Below are 15481 nucleotides of genomic sequence, written 5' to 3' on the forward strand. Positions count from 1 at the left end.
TGCAGGAGACAGTCTCTTCCATGGCTATTCTATGGTGACCAACCAGGCTTAGCATCCCAGGTTCTTGATGGAACGGAGTTTCCTACTAGCTTCACTTTTAAAGAAAAAGATGAGGTAGGTACCCTACAGTAAAAACATCTCTTTTTTCTCTCATTTTTTTAATACAAAAAGTTTTATTTATACACATATATACATGACACACAAAACAAAAGACATTTAAAAACATGGGACATCTCTGTAGCAAATCTGTGTTACATTTCTTATTGTGCTCACAACCTACTTACATAACTATTTATAGCATATTATTATAATCAAATCATATACATTGAACTTCTGTGTCTGATCCTATATCTGTTTTCCCTTAACCCATTTGTCACCAAGAAATATCTTTTTTTAAATCTTTTTCATTCCAGTTAATAATATTATTACTAAGTATGCATTTATTATTTTTTCATTTTCTCCAGCCAGCAGTAGAACTTGCCCCAACATTCATAATATTCCGAATCTTGCTTCTTTTTTTCTCAATCCAGGCTTATTTATTTATTCATTCATTCCTTCATTCATTCATTCATTCATTTTCATTTATAAGCCACTCTTCTCCAGTGGACTCATGGTGGAGTATAAGATAAAACGATTACAGAATTTGCAAAAATAATGTATAAAACTTGTCCCTGACAGGGTTTGTAGTGATTAATTTACCCAGGGGACTATTTTAATATATTAGTTCATTTTTTTTTAGGATATGTCACTTATTGTAGTATAAACCAGAGAGTTCAAATCCCTGGTCTGTGGACTGGAACCAGTTCACAGCATGCCAAAAACCAGGCTGCACAAACAAATGAAGACCCATCCACGGGATGCAGGCAACACACAAAACCATGTCCCCTCTGGTCCACAGAAAAAATATCTCTTTGTGGAACTGGTCCCTACTTTTGAAGATGTATCTTAAAAATAGAACATAAAAATCTATTTTATGGTTATGTTGGAGCTCTTCATATAATTTGAAAGATGTTTTTCTTTTCAGGTGTTCATTATTTGAAGGAGAAATGGGAGATAAGCACCTATGCTGGGTCAAAACAGCTTATTTATTAGGATTTAATTTTACATAAACTAATTTAATTTACTTCACAGACATTTAAGTTTTATTGTTGGGTTTTGACTTTTTTGAAACATTTTAGGCAAGGGAAAATTTTCAAGTGTACTTACGATAGGGAGATCAATTGATTGATTGATTGATTGATTCATTCATTCATTCATTCATTCATTCATTCATTCATTCATTCAATTTTTATGCCGCCCTTCTCCTTAGACTCAGGGCGGCTTACAACATGTTAGCAATAGCACTTCTTAACAGAGCCAGGCTATTGCCCCCACAATCCGGGTCCTCATTTTACCCACCTCGGAAGGATGGAAGGCTGAGTCAACCTTGAGCCAGTGATGAGATTTGAACTGCTAACCTTCAGATCTACAGTCAGCTTCAGTGGCCTGCAGTACAGCACTCTACCTGCTGCGCCACCCCGGCTCTTTTTTATTACATACATACATACATACATACATACATACATACATACATACATACATACATATGCATATTATACAATATGAATAATCATTCATTTAATTATGATTTAAAAGTTAATACAGAGTATACCCATGTTATCTGTTTTGCTGGGGGAGTTCTATCTCATAGTTGAAGGTTTACATTGGTAAGTTGTAACACTTGTTTATATTAAAATATGGCCATTATTCCTTTTCATATTTTTAGAATAAGAAAGTAACTTTTGCCTTTCCATGATAATGTTTCCATATGGTGACCTTACGCAATGAGTGGAGTGGTAGGAATATACAGTTAGTACTTAATTCTTACGATAGTTTTCCAGAATAACATTCTGATTTTCTTTTTGATCTTGCATAAAATATGTGCCTAAGATGCAAGAATCTAGATCCTGAAAAGCACCTTTTTTTTTTACAGGGTGTAAAATTAAATTTTATTGCAGCTTCATATGATGTAATGGGAAATTTTCTGAAATGGCAAAACTTAGAAGATGGTCTTTTACAGGTAAGGGAAGAATATATCACTTTGTGTTAATTAATTTGGGTTAGGAATAGAGAATTAGGTTTAGATGAATGTGTCTATTGAAATCTAGTAGAACAAATTTGTCATGGTTAAAAAAAGGCTTTGAATGAATTTAAATGGGGCTAGATGTAATATTACATAAGTCAGTGATTCTCAACCTTTCTATTGCCGCAACCCCTTAATACAGTACCTCATATTGTGGTGACCCCCAACCATAAATCTAGTGCCAGTTCTCCCAACCAAGCTTTAAGCTGATTGGCAGGAAGGTCAGAAGGACACCCCCACTGTAAACGACTGATTGGTTGGATTGTAAAATATGCTCCACGGTGCCAGAATAGAAGCTTTAGTTCCTAACACCATGGAAAATTGGTCTTTTCCCATAGTCTTAGGCAACCGACCCCCAAAGGGGTCCAAACTCCCAGGTTGAGAACCACTGACATAAGTGAAATTCCATTTGCTTTCCTTCTATCACCACTCCTGCATATTTCTCAGAAAGCTCAAGAATCCTCCCAAGCAGATACAGGGGTGTCCAAGAAGTAGGATGGGGAAGAATCTTCTTTTAGGCTATCTAGAATAGAATAGAAATCTTTATTGGCCAAGTGTGATTGGGCACACGAGAAATTTGTCATTGGTGCATATGCTCTCAGTGTATATAAAAGAAAAGATACATTTGTTAAGAATCATGAGGTACAGCACCATGATTGTCATAGGGTACAAAGAAGCAATCAGGAAACAATCAGTATTAATATAAATTGTAAGGATACAAACAGCAAGTTGGTCATCTCGGAATACCTCCGAAACCACCTTCTGCCGCACGAATCCCAGCGGCCGATTAGGTCCCACAGAGATGGCCTTCTCCGGGCCCCGTCGATTAAACAATGTCGTCTGGCGGGACCCAGGGGGAGAGCCTTCTCTGTGGTGGCCCCAGCCCTCTGGAACCAACTCCCCCCAGAGATTAGAACTGCCCCCACCCTCCTCACCTTTCGTAAGTTATTAAAAACTCATCTTTGCCGCCAGGCATGGAGAAACTAACACACACCCCAATTGTCAAGGCTGGTGTATGGTTTGATTGGTTGTGTAATTATTTCATTTTATTATAAGGGTTTTAAATTGTATTTTAAAATTGGATTTGTACACTGTTTATGTTGTTGTGAGCCGCCCCGAATCCTCAGAGTGGGGCGGCATAGAAATCTAATAAATTATTATTATTATTATTATTATTATTATTATTATTATCATCATCATTATTATTATACAGTCATAAATGGGTGGAGATGGGTGATAGGAGTGAAGAGAAGACTAATAGGAATAATGCAGCCTTAGTGAAAGGAACGAATGTAACATTTATTTAAAAACCTGAGAATATTATAATAAAGAATGCTACATATTTTCTTTTTAAAAACAGCTTTGTCCAGACACGTTAATTAGGCTGAATGCTGCTTATAAGTTTGGAACAACCTACCAACAAAAGGTAAGCATAGTTTTGTTTTGTTTTGTTTTGTTTTGAAGATTCATAACATACACATAAATTAAGGCTAGGAGGAAAAGTAATGTCCAGTTGTGCTATTCTTGTGTAAACTTCCATGCTCTCATATAGACTGACGGAAATAAGATCTTTCTGGATTGTCACACTATGAACACAGTTGAAAATAGCCTGGTACTTTACATTTGGAGATCACATACCGTAATTTTAACTAAGAACTGGTCATATACTGTATATTTTGCAGTTCAGAATTTGGTGGTGTTATTGGTTTTTAAGTCATGCCTGAATTTTGAATATATTAGAATAAAAGGGCTTTTTAGAATCAGCAAGGCATGGAAAATCAGTACTACCTGAAAGTGCACACAAAAACACGATCACCAATTTAACATTCAGTGTTAAATTTGAGGGTCCTATTGATACTTTATTTAATTAAAATTATAAGGCATAGTATAAAAATACTTAAGTAGAGTATTTTTCTCTTAGAGAGAAAAGAGTGTGGAGAATGAAAAGACAGTGGCTGCTTGAATGCTTTTCCTTATAGACATTTTTTTCTATTTTTAAAAATTATTTTAATGATTTTTTAAACATGCTAAATCTATTTTGAATTTTTACTTTAATCCTCATCTCAGTGTAAAACTTACCCAACACAAATAACAACATTCTTTTTCTTTAAATATTAACAGAGACGTGCTAACATTGACCTGCTATGTTTGCAATTGTATTATTCTATGCCTTTCTCCTTTCCTTTGTTTTATTTTTCCTCATATTTTTACTTACCATAATTATAAAATTATAAAATACGTAAAATACTGAAACAAGAACATCACTATTATAAACCTACTGACATCACATTTTTAAATATTTAAGATATTTAAATCAGCAAAAATGTTAATGATTCTATTCTACAGCTGATTAGATGGGGCATTAAACATAAAAATATATTGTAATGCTATTATATAAATCATCTCTGAATTGCTGTGGACAGTTGTATTTGCAATATCTTACTAGCATTAATGTCACATTAGAAACAGTGCAGAAACCAAGGCTGCCTTTCCCAAAGGATTAATCTTTCCTGGAGTGGATTGAAAAGGACTTGGGGAAACCCCTTGTTGAAGTTTTGCAAATTATCAAGGGTTCCTTGATTACAAAAAATAAGGTGTCCTTAATGTTCTAGATTTGCCCAGACTAGGTAACATCACTAGTGCATGATAATGAAATATCTGCAAGAAAACAACCAAGATCATTACGTGTCTGTGTGTGTGTGTGTTTGTAATGTAATATTATGAGTGTGAAGAAGGTGAGGCTGTTGTCATCTATCCACTGTTTATGCAAGAAAAACTCTCTGGCCCATACAGAGAGTTACAGAGTTTGGCCATTCTTCATTTTCTGGAAAAACATGAGAGACATGATTAAGGCCCTAAACTCTAAGTGAAAAGAGAGCTTTTTCTCTCTTTTTCATAACGTTGGTACTGTATGTATTTAAGGTCATTGGAGGAAGATTCAAAATAGGCAGAAAAAGGGAATTCTTTCCACAGGGACTCAGGCTGTGGAATGCAAGATGATTCTTGGTAATTGAGTCCATCGTATCAAAATAAGCCCAACTGATTGAGAATAAAGTTCTCAGTATCTTTTTGGATGCTTCTAAATTGCCAGGTACTAGAAATAGTGAAAGGGAAGCTGTTACTCTTATGTCCTACTCAATGTGCCCAGGAAAATGTGTCTGGCAACTGTAGTTGTATATAGACTTTTGAAGCGGTTTATATAATCTCTTCGTTCTGTCATTCTGTTTGCTTCAAAATACTGAATTTTTCAGAGTATAAGCAGAACCTTTTTCCTCCCAAAAAGAGGCTGATAATTTGGGTGTGTCCTATACAGTAGTACCTCTAGATACGAGCTGCTCCACATGCGAGTATTCCAAGTTACGAGCCGAGACGCGAGCAAAATTTCTGTTCGACACCCGAGCTCAAATTCGGGATATAAGCCAAGCTTCCACTAGGTGGCGCAAGAATCTCCTTGCTTCCAGTTATCTCGGCGCGAAAAACAAAGTCTAAAGGCATTCGTTTGAGATGCGAGTTGATCGACTTACGAGCTCGGGTCTGGAACGAATTAAACTCGTATGTCGAGGTACCACTGTACTCTGAATGTAGCTTCTCCCCTCCTCCCCCCACCCCTAATTAGCTGCTAACAATCTTCCCAGCTCTTACCTTGCAAATTCTTTCATTGTTTCTCTCTGCAAAGAATGTTTTCCAAGCTGTAAGTCTTTGCAGGGTTTTTTCCATTGCTATAACTTGCTCCGAATAAGTTTCTTTACAGCCCTGACCAGCTGCTAACAATATTCCCAGCTCTTACCAGCTTGCAAGCTCTTTCGTTGTTACTCTCTGCAAAGAATGTTTTCCAAGCCCTAAGTCTTTGCAGGGTTTTTTCCATTGCTCTAACTTGCTCCAAGTAAGTTTCTTTACAGCTCTGACCAGGTGCTAACAATGTTCCCAGCTCTTATCATCTTGCAAGCTCTTTCATTGTTACTCTCTCCGAATAAAGTTTTTTTAAAGCACTAACTAAGGGATAAAATAATGGACTGGCTAAGGACGCTAGCCAAATGAATACCTGGTAAACAGATTCTTTTTCCTATTTTCCTCCCCAAAAACTAAGGTGCATCTTATACGCCAGTGCGTCTTATACTCCGAAAAATACAGTAATAAGGCGCATCTCCTAAGGGGAAGGCTTTTTCCTTAAAATGTTTTTCCATTTTTGAGTTTTCCTGGATGTTAGTAAAAACACTTTACACGTTCATTTGCTCTTTTCATACAGTGTACAATTTCAGTTTCCAAAATTTTAAAGGATTATGCTGAACCCATGTTTTATGATATATTCCTCAAATATCACGATGAAGAAGATGGACAGCAATACCTTTGGGCTGTGCCAGTGTTAAATGTGAATCTTAAGTATAATGAAATACTCGTGAACCACGGTAAGAATATTCTGTTGATCTATCTCGCTGATTCGACAGATAATAAACATAATAAATGTATGGCTTCATTTTCTTATTCTTCAAAATTATTGCTACTATTTATCTGTAATTCTACTGGCGCTCTAAACTTCATTCATACACAATGGCCTCATTTGAATAAAACATAAAGCCCTATTTTGGTATTATGTGAACAAGAATCAGGCTTAAATCTCCCTATTTCTTCTCTTTTCAGGCAGTTCTATCAATAGGAGGATAGAAGTGTTCGTTCGGTTTTCAGTTAATTGAAGCTTTATACTTAGGCCCTGATTAATTTAAAAATGTTACTGAAAAAGCCCAGTTTGTAAATGATTGCTTGAAATTGAGTTGTTTTTAGTAAACTATAAGACCAGCCACAGTTTATATGGGGGTTAAAGTTAGCTATGTTTAATTAAAAACAGAATCAGAAATTCAACTTTAGGGCAGCTAAATGCCTTGGGAGAAGAAAAAGCAGTATACATGTGCTCCTGAAGTAACTTCAGTTGTTATTTTAGTTTTAAAAGTAAATATATTAAAATATATTAATAATATGGAAGAACTGAAAGCTATCCAACATGATTTATATCATTGTTATCATTGTTCTATGTTAGTGATAAATAATACAGGTTTCCTCATTTTTCCTTCTCTTTCAGTAATTATCTAAAAGTTTTTTTGTCTAAAGTTGTAATTTTGCATGTTTTTCAAAGACAGTAATATGAATAACTGGTTTTTGACACGGCGTATATTACTGGTGGATACCTTAAGTGGACGAGAAAATGACTTAGAAAGCCAGCCAAAAGTAATCCGAATTGCTAATAAAATAGCAATAAGGTAAGGTTGTATAAAGTTTGAATAGGTTGCTTCCCAGTTGTAAATTCCCAAATTCAAATTTGAATTTTCTTTGACGCAGCATACCAGTTTGTGTTGAGGAAAAATAAAACCTGCACAAAAATAAGATGGCCCAATGCCCTTTGACCATCAACCCCTCCCCCAAATCTGCTCAAATGGGAGCTCTGTGGACCTCATTGGAATTTATCCTACTCTTTCTACATAGGGTATGATCATAGATTAAAAATGGTCCATCACATTTTTTTTCTTTTTAGACTTTTTAATGTAAAACTGTTATTTTAGATTTTAATTATTAGATTTCTTACCATGTATTGTTTTTATCACTGTTGTGAGCCGCCCCGAGTCTACGGAGAGAGGTGGCATACAAATCTAATAAATAATAATAATAATAATAATAATAATAATAATAATAATAATAATAATAATAACGAGAACATTCTCAGTTCAAACAAATATTTTATCTATATTATTAATATGAGTCTAAATGAAAATTTCAGAAAATTATTACAGTAAATTTTACTCTGGAAGAGGGAACTTGCTACCTCAAACAGTGAAATGGAAAGTAGCTTTAAAAATGCCATTATTCATATTTGGACTGCAAAGCAAATACTAATTACATATTTGACTTGCTACAGTATAGCCATCAGTAATGGATAAAAGTCACTGCTCACGGTCACTCATGTCCTTATCACCTCGAGGTTCAACTACTGCAATGCTCTCTACATGAGGCTACCTCTGAAGAGTGTTCGGAAACTTCAAATTGTGCAGAATGCAGCCACGTGAGCAGTCATGGGTCTTCCCAGATACACCCATATTTCTCCATCATTCCATGGACTGCACTGGTTGCCGATTGGTTTCCGGTCACAATTCAAAGTGTTGATGATGACCTATAAAGCCCTCCATGGCATCGGATCAGATTACTTACAGGACCGCCTTCTGCTGCATGAATCCCAACGATCAGTTAGGTCCCACAGAGTTGGCCTTCTCCGGGTCCCGTCGGCCAGACAATGCCGTCTGGCGGGGCCCAGGGGAAGAGCCTTCTCTGTGGCGGCCCCATCTGGAATCAGCTCCCTCCAGAGATTTGTACTGCCCCCACCCTTCTTGCCTTTCGCAAGAGTCTCAAGACTCGTTTATGTCGCCAGGCATGGGGCAATTAGATCAAGCCCCCTTCCCCTTCTTTATGAGATGTAATGTGTGATTGTGAATGAGTTGGCCGATTGATTTTAATATATGATGAGCCGGGGTGGCGCAGCAGGTAGAGTGCTGTACTGCAGGCCACTGAAGCTGACTGTAGATCTGAAGGTCAGCGGTTCAAATCTATTCACCGGCTCAAGGTTGACTCAGCCTTCCATCCTTCCGAGGTGGGTAAAATGAGAACCCAGATTGTGGGGGCAATAGCCTAGCTCTGTTAAAAAGTGCTATTGCTAACATGTTGTAAGCCGCCCTGAGTCTAAGGAGAAGGGCGGCATAAAAATCGAATAAATAAATAAATAAACAAACAAACAAACAAACAAATAAATAAATAAATAAATAAATATGGGATTTTAGTAGTAATTTTAGTTAATTAGATTTGTGGTTGTGTTTTGTTGGGGTTTTTTTGTATTTTGTGAGCCGGATGGCATACAAATAAGAATAAGAATAAGAATATATTAGATTTGTATGCCGCCCCTCTCCGAAGACTCGGGGAGGCTCACAACAGTAATAAAAACAGTATAACAATGGAACAAATCTATTAATAAAATATATAAAAACCTCAACAATTAAAAACCATACAGCACATACACATCAAACATGAAATATAATAAGCCTGGGGGAGATGTCTTAGTTCCCCCATGCCTGGCGATATAGGTGGGTAATAATAATAATAATAATAATAATAATAATAATAATAATAACAACAACAACAACGACTACTACTACTACAATAACAATAACAACAACAACAACAATTGCTGTTGATGAGAGGTGGGACCAGTGCATTGTCTTAATTTTATAATCTGTATTTTGCACAAGGATGTGCACACACTGAAATATGTTTGTTTTAATCCCAAACAAATACACCAGGGCCAGGAAGTTTAGCTGAGTATCCTTGCAGTTTTGCTAACCCAGAAACAGAATATTTCAGTTCTTCTGAATTTCATCCAAGACAAAACCTAGAGAGGCTTTGCTAAATAAGTAGGACAAGACCAGTACACCACATTCCTTTCTTCTGCCCTCTTCTGTGATCTATACCCGATGTCACCTTTTTTTCCACTCTGCCTTTGCCTATTTTCCATTAACAGTAGTAATAATAATAATACCTTTTATTGTAGTGAATAACCATATTTAAGCATAGTTCTGTAACAAAGTTCTGGGAGTTAAAAAGAATATTGAGATTGTTTTAAAAAAGAGATGCTAGGCACATTACATATAGTGAAAAAGAAACAGAACTGGGTGCCCAGTCTGTAAAGTGATTGATTGATTGATTGGTTGATTGGTTTGTTTGTTTGTTTGTTTGTTTGTTTATTTATTTATTTATTTATTTATTTATTTATTTATTTATTTATTTATTAGATTTGTATGCCGCCCCTCTCCGTAGATTCGGGGCGGCTAACAACAATAATAAGACAATGTAAACAAATCTAATATTTAAGTTAATTTAAAAACCCCACATAGCACAGTTGTTATTTTACTTCCAATTGCGATTTTCTAGTTACTGTTCCATTGTGTTCCTTTTTGCAGTATTCGTCTTGTGCGGAACACTCAAAGGGGAGCCATCTATCCACCTCTGATAACAATTGCCTACCGTGATGTTCTCATCAAGAATCCTAGTGCTGAGAATGTAATGGTAAGCTCTTCCCTGCCTCTCAGCTACATTTAACCCTAAGCATAACCAAGATAGATGCTATTTCATAATCAATAATTCCACTAACTTAATAAACTGGAAAACTGTGGATATTGATTATTATAAAGAATTAACCATAAGCGAAAATAGCATTTTACATATTTTTGAGCCAGAGAGAAAGAACCTCTTTAACCCAATTTATGGCCATTAAAATGAATAATTACAGACTGGTGTATCCTCACAAAATCTCTGTCCTCATTTATTATAATATTGATCAATATCTTTGTCTCTTATTTCTCCCGTAATTGTGCTTAATATCTAACCATCCATCTCACAAATTTGACTCTGGGTGAAACATAAGAAGTCCATGCCCAATAGTTTGTGATGATGATTTTCCATTCCAAGATTTTTTTTTTCTGTAGACATGTCATTGGGTTAGCACTTCCTTCATTCTATTATGTTTTTTTTTTTAAAACAATCTCTCAGTACCAGTTTTGCATATAAAGCCAGGCTGTTTTGATTATTTCTTACCAGTGACTGGTTCAAATTTCCATTTTGTAGCAACTATTTTTCTGACACCATCCACTTTTTCTGTGGGTGTTATGATATTCGTGTGCCAAAATCTGAAGATTAGCTTAGCCAATAGATGAGAAGTCAACAACGTACGTTTTATTTAAAGTAATTATATTTTATGCCCCATAATGTTACGCGGATGGTGGGGATCAAGTACAGGTGATTTAATTTGTGAAATTATTCTTTCAACATTCTAACAATTTCACTGTTTAGGTTTCCTTCTCAGTCGACTATGAAATGAACCAGTCGGAGGCACTCATGCACACCGATGTAAGCATTCTCTTCCCGCCAAATTTTAAATGTCTCTTGAACTTGTCTGCTCATTTCCATTGCCATATGATTTGCTTCTTTGTTCCTGCAGACAGCACTAGGCGTTCTGGGTGGCCTGGCATTTCTATGGTCCCTTCTCAAGACTGCTGGCTGGAAAAGGCGTATAGGAAACGCCATGATTGATTTACAGGTATGAACAGTTGGATGTCTTAGTTTTTCTAGTATTATTCAGTTGTATATGTTATGTTGCATTTTCCTGCAACATAAAGTTGACCTGGTTAAACATAACGCTTTGGTACTGTAGCACACTGTTATGATCACACAGTGAAAATAAATCCCATTCAGTTTGTTTGTTTGTTTGTTTATTTTATTTATTTTATTTATTTTATTTATTTTATTTATTTTATTTATTTTATTTATTTTATTTATTTTATTTATTTTATTTATTTTATTTATTTTATTTATTTTATTTATTTTATTTATTTTATTTATTTTATTTATTTTATTTATTTTATTTATTTTATTTATTTTATTTATTTTATTTATTTTATTTATTTTATTTATTTTATTTATTTTATTTATTTTATTTATTTTATTTATTTTATTTATTTTATTTATTTTATTTATTTTATTTATTTTATTTATTTTATTTATTTTATTTATTTTATTTTATTTATTTATTAGGTTTGTATGCTGCCCCTCTCCAAAGACTCGGGGCGGCTAACAACAATATGAAAAGACAATGTAAACAAATCTAATATTAAAAACAATCTAAAAAACCCCAATTTAAAGAACCACTCATACATACAAGCATGCCATGCATAAATTCTATAAGCCTAGGGGGAAAGGAAATTTCAATTCCCCCATGCCTGACGACAGAGGTGGGTTTTAAGGAGCTTGCAAAAGGCAAGGAGGGTGGGGGCAACTCTGATATCTGGGGGGAGCTGGTTCCAGAGTGTCGGGGCCACCACAGAGAAGGCTCTTCTCCTGGGTCCCGGCAAACGACATTGCTTAGTTGAATTATACTTGATGATGCACATGTATGCCAGGATTACAACTTTAACGAATGTAAGCACTGCATTAACAGCATCAAACTGGAGATTCCAGTATTAATATAGTGTGTGTGTAAAACTGCAATCCTAACATGTATGTGCAATAGTAAATTTCATGAAAACCAGCAGAAGGGTTCTCTTTAATTACTCATCTCTGAATGGAGGTTTATTTTTAAATGACCTGGGATTCTAAATCTCATTTTAACAAGGAATATATTTATTCTTTGTGGTAGTGTGGCCTTATTCCTGCAGTCATTCAACCTACTGTTAATGACATGGTTGTATGGAATACAGTAAGAGCAGCACAGTATTGCATCAATGCCTTGCATTGGCTTATTTGAATAGTAAGAACTATGCAAAACTATTTCCTAAATACACTTCTACATTTGGGTGTTGAATTATTATCTCTCAAAAATAAGCTGTGAAGCCCCTATATATTTGTTCAAGTATAATTTTTGTTTAAACTTTTAAATAAGAACCTGAAAGCTAACATAAATGTATTACCACTAAAAGGAGAAACGAGAGAGCAAAATATGAAAGAAAAGGATGCGGGGGGGAGATTAAAGACAAACAGAAAAGAAAAAAATATAAAGAAATGGCTTCTGATCAGTAATGGGTTCCTACCGGAACAGTCAAGGACGCTGCATTAGTAGTAAAAGTTGAGTTGCATGCGCAGCTTCGGGAGTTCTGCATGTGCGCGCATGGGCAGCCATCTTGTTTTTGGTTCTGCGCATGTGTGGAAGCAAAACAATCACCAAAATCTCAGGCGCACATCTCCTCATGAGGTTTTGCTGCATGCGCATGCACAGAAGCAAAAGCACGCTGGGAAGCGCATGCATGACACCCGAAGCTGCGCATGCAGCACACCAGTAGCAGGGAAAACGGGAATCTACCTCTGCTTTTGATACTTTTCACAGCATAGCAATTAAGTTAAAATATATTTTGAGTTCTCTCTAAAGTTACATCATATTTTCCTTTCTTTATAATGTACCTCTACCTAAGAATGCCTCTACTTTTCTAGATAAGAACCGGGTGTTCAAGATTCTTTTGCCTCTTCTTAAGAACCAATTTTTACTTAAGAACGCGAGCCCAGAAAAATTTCCCAGGAAATTTGAGAGCGGCACAAAGGCCCAGCCAGTTTCCTGCCATTCCCCCTTTAATCCCGGCCATCTTGAGCTTTTCTGGGCTGCCAAAGGAGCCTTTCGGAGGCATTGGCAGTCCAGAGCGAACAAGCATTTCCCTTTCTCTGGGCACTTGGAGAGGGAATAAACCACTTCACTGTGGTGACTCCCTTGCGCTGCCTCCCACACACTCGGCACGAGGTTGCCTCCCAGAGTGTCTGGGCGCAGAAAGGCAAAAGTGGGCACTTCGCCCCGGCTGAATCAACTCGGCTTCAGCCAAACTGAGGAGTCACCACAGTGAAGGAAAGGCGCCAGCTACAAAGTGAGCGAGCAAGAGAAGAGGGGAGCCCTTCAGCACGGGAAGGAAGAGGAAGCAGGTAGCAACAGCAGCAGCAGCAGCCGCCTTTCAGTCAAAGGAGCGAGAGGTTCCCCCCTCTCACCCGCCTGTGTTTCTCTCTCTGACGCAGTGTATGGGAGGCAGCCTCGTGCCAGGTGTATGGAAGCGCGTGCTCCTCCTCAACGCCTCAGAGTCCCTCTCTTTTTTTTAAGCCTTAAAGTTTTGGATTTTTTTGATTCCCCTATCCTCAGCTTCTTCCTTCGGCAGCGACTGTCCTCCTCCTCTTCTTCTTCCTCCTCCTCCCACCGAAATGCCGAGCTTTTATTTTTTTCCCAATGGGTTTGCACACATTATTTGCTTTTACATTGATTCCTATGGAAATAATTGCTTCTACTTATTTAAGAACCTGGTCACAGAATGAATTAAGTTCTTAAGTAGAGGTACCACTAATTTATTCCATCTAATCATCAAGACCATAAATCACAAGTTCAAAAACATAAATCACAAGTTCATTTTTCTTTTCATTATTCTCAGTCATCCAGGTCATGATCGTCCCAAAGGTACTTTTTCAAAAGGCAAGTGGACTTCTTTTTCTTTGAAGATGTTTCACTCCTCATCCAAGAAAGTCCTTCAGTTCACTTTAGCTGATGATAGGGAATGCAATCAGTGACAGAATAGGAGTTTTCATTCTTATACAAATATTTTATAAGAGGCTTTGAGTCAGTAGTAAAAGTAGATAATGTCTTTCCTCTAATCAAAGAAATAAATATATCCATTTCTGCAAAATCTGAACTTTTCCTGCCTCTGCACGTCAAGTCCCTTGATATGTAGCGCAGCTGTTTAGAAGTCACTTTTCTGATCATTTCCTGGAGTGGGGGGAGTCACTCCACTGCATCTTACAAAAACATAATATTTTTTATTTTATTTTAGACAGTTATGAAGTTTCTGCTTTTCTATGCCGGAGACCTTGCAAATGTTTTCTTCATCATCACAGTGGGAACAGGGATTTATTGGCTTATATTTTTTAAAGTAAGTTTTTACCTCTTTTTTTGTTAACGAATAAACAGTTCTGTACAATTACAAGGCATCTGAATATTTATATGTTCTACTTTCTCATTTGCCTTTTATGATCAGACTGTTCAGGCAAGTTCTGCATGTTAAATGATCTTTTTGTTTTGTCTAATGCTTTTTCATTAGTTTCTCCCCTTTAAGTGCACTTGAAAAAAATAATAGGTCTAGTTGATACATATCCTGCTTTGCTTTCAAGTTCATTACCTTTTGCAATTCTGTGAGTATTGCTATTTGCTGTATTTTGCTATTCTGTAATTACCGTATTTTTCGGAGTATAAGACGCACTGGAGTATAAGGTACATCTTAGTTTTTGGGGAGGAAAATAGGGGAAAGAATCTGCTTACCAGGTATTCATATGACTAGCATCCTTAATCTCGTCAGCTTCAGCACATTATTTTATCCCCTAGTTAGGGCTTTTAAAAAAACTTTATTCGGAGAGAGTAACTATGAAAGAGCTTGCAAGCCAGTAAGAGCTGGGAACATCATTAGTCCCTGGAAAGAAACATTTGGAGCAAGTAGAGCAATGGAAAAAACCCTGCAAAGACTTAGTGCTTGGAATATATTCTTTGCAGAGAGTAACAATGAAAGAGCTTGCAAGCCAGTAAACATTTTAGCACCTGATTAGGACTGGAAAGAAACATTTGGAGTAAATAGAGAATGAAAAGAAAACGCTATGAAGACAGAGTTTGGAAAACATTCTTTGCAGAGAGTAACTATGAAAGAGCTTGCAAGGCGATAAGAGTTGGGAACATCATTAGCACCTCGTTAGGATTGGAAAGAAACTTATTCAGAGAAAGTTAGAGCAATGAAAAAACCCTGCAAAGATTTAGGGCTTGGAAAA

The 15481-nt window shown here is 36.3% G+C and overlaps 1 protein-coding gene across 3 annotated transcripts in view; it reads left to right on the plus strand.

Moving 5' to 3' along the window:
- TMEM67 (transmembrane protein 67) overlaps positions 1 to 15481 on the plus strand; it is a 47959-nt gene that overhangs the window by 14254 nt on the left and 18224 nt on the right. For all 3 annotated transcript variants that reach the window (XM_070748062.1, XM_070748063.1, XM_070748064.1), the window contains 9 exons: positions 6 to 114; positions 1973 to 2059; positions 3483 to 3548; positions 6369 to 6528; positions 7251 to 7374; positions 10114 to 10219; positions 11003 to 11059; positions 11151 to 11249; positions 14500 to 14598. In XM_070748062.1, the coding sequence (XP_070604163.1) occupies positions 6 to 114; positions 1973 to 2059; positions 3483 to 3548; positions 6369 to 6528; positions 7251 to 7374; positions 10114 to 10219; positions 11003 to 11059; positions 11151 to 11249; positions 14500 to 14598 (907 nt within the window). The remainder of the gene's footprint in view (positions 1 to 5; positions 115 to 1972; positions 2060 to 3482; positions 3549 to 6368; positions 6529 to 7250; positions 7375 to 10113; positions 10220 to 11002; positions 11060 to 11150; positions 11250 to 14499; positions 14599 to 15481) is intronic.

The sequence above is a fragment of the Erythrolamprus reginae genome, chromosome 3 (genome assembly GCF_031021105.1).
Source record: "Erythrolamprus reginae isolate rEryReg1 chromosome 3, rEryReg1.hap1, whole genome shotgun sequence".
NCBI lineage: Eukaryota > Metazoa > Chordata > Lepidosauria > Squamata > Dipsadidae > Erythrolamprus > Erythrolamprus reginae.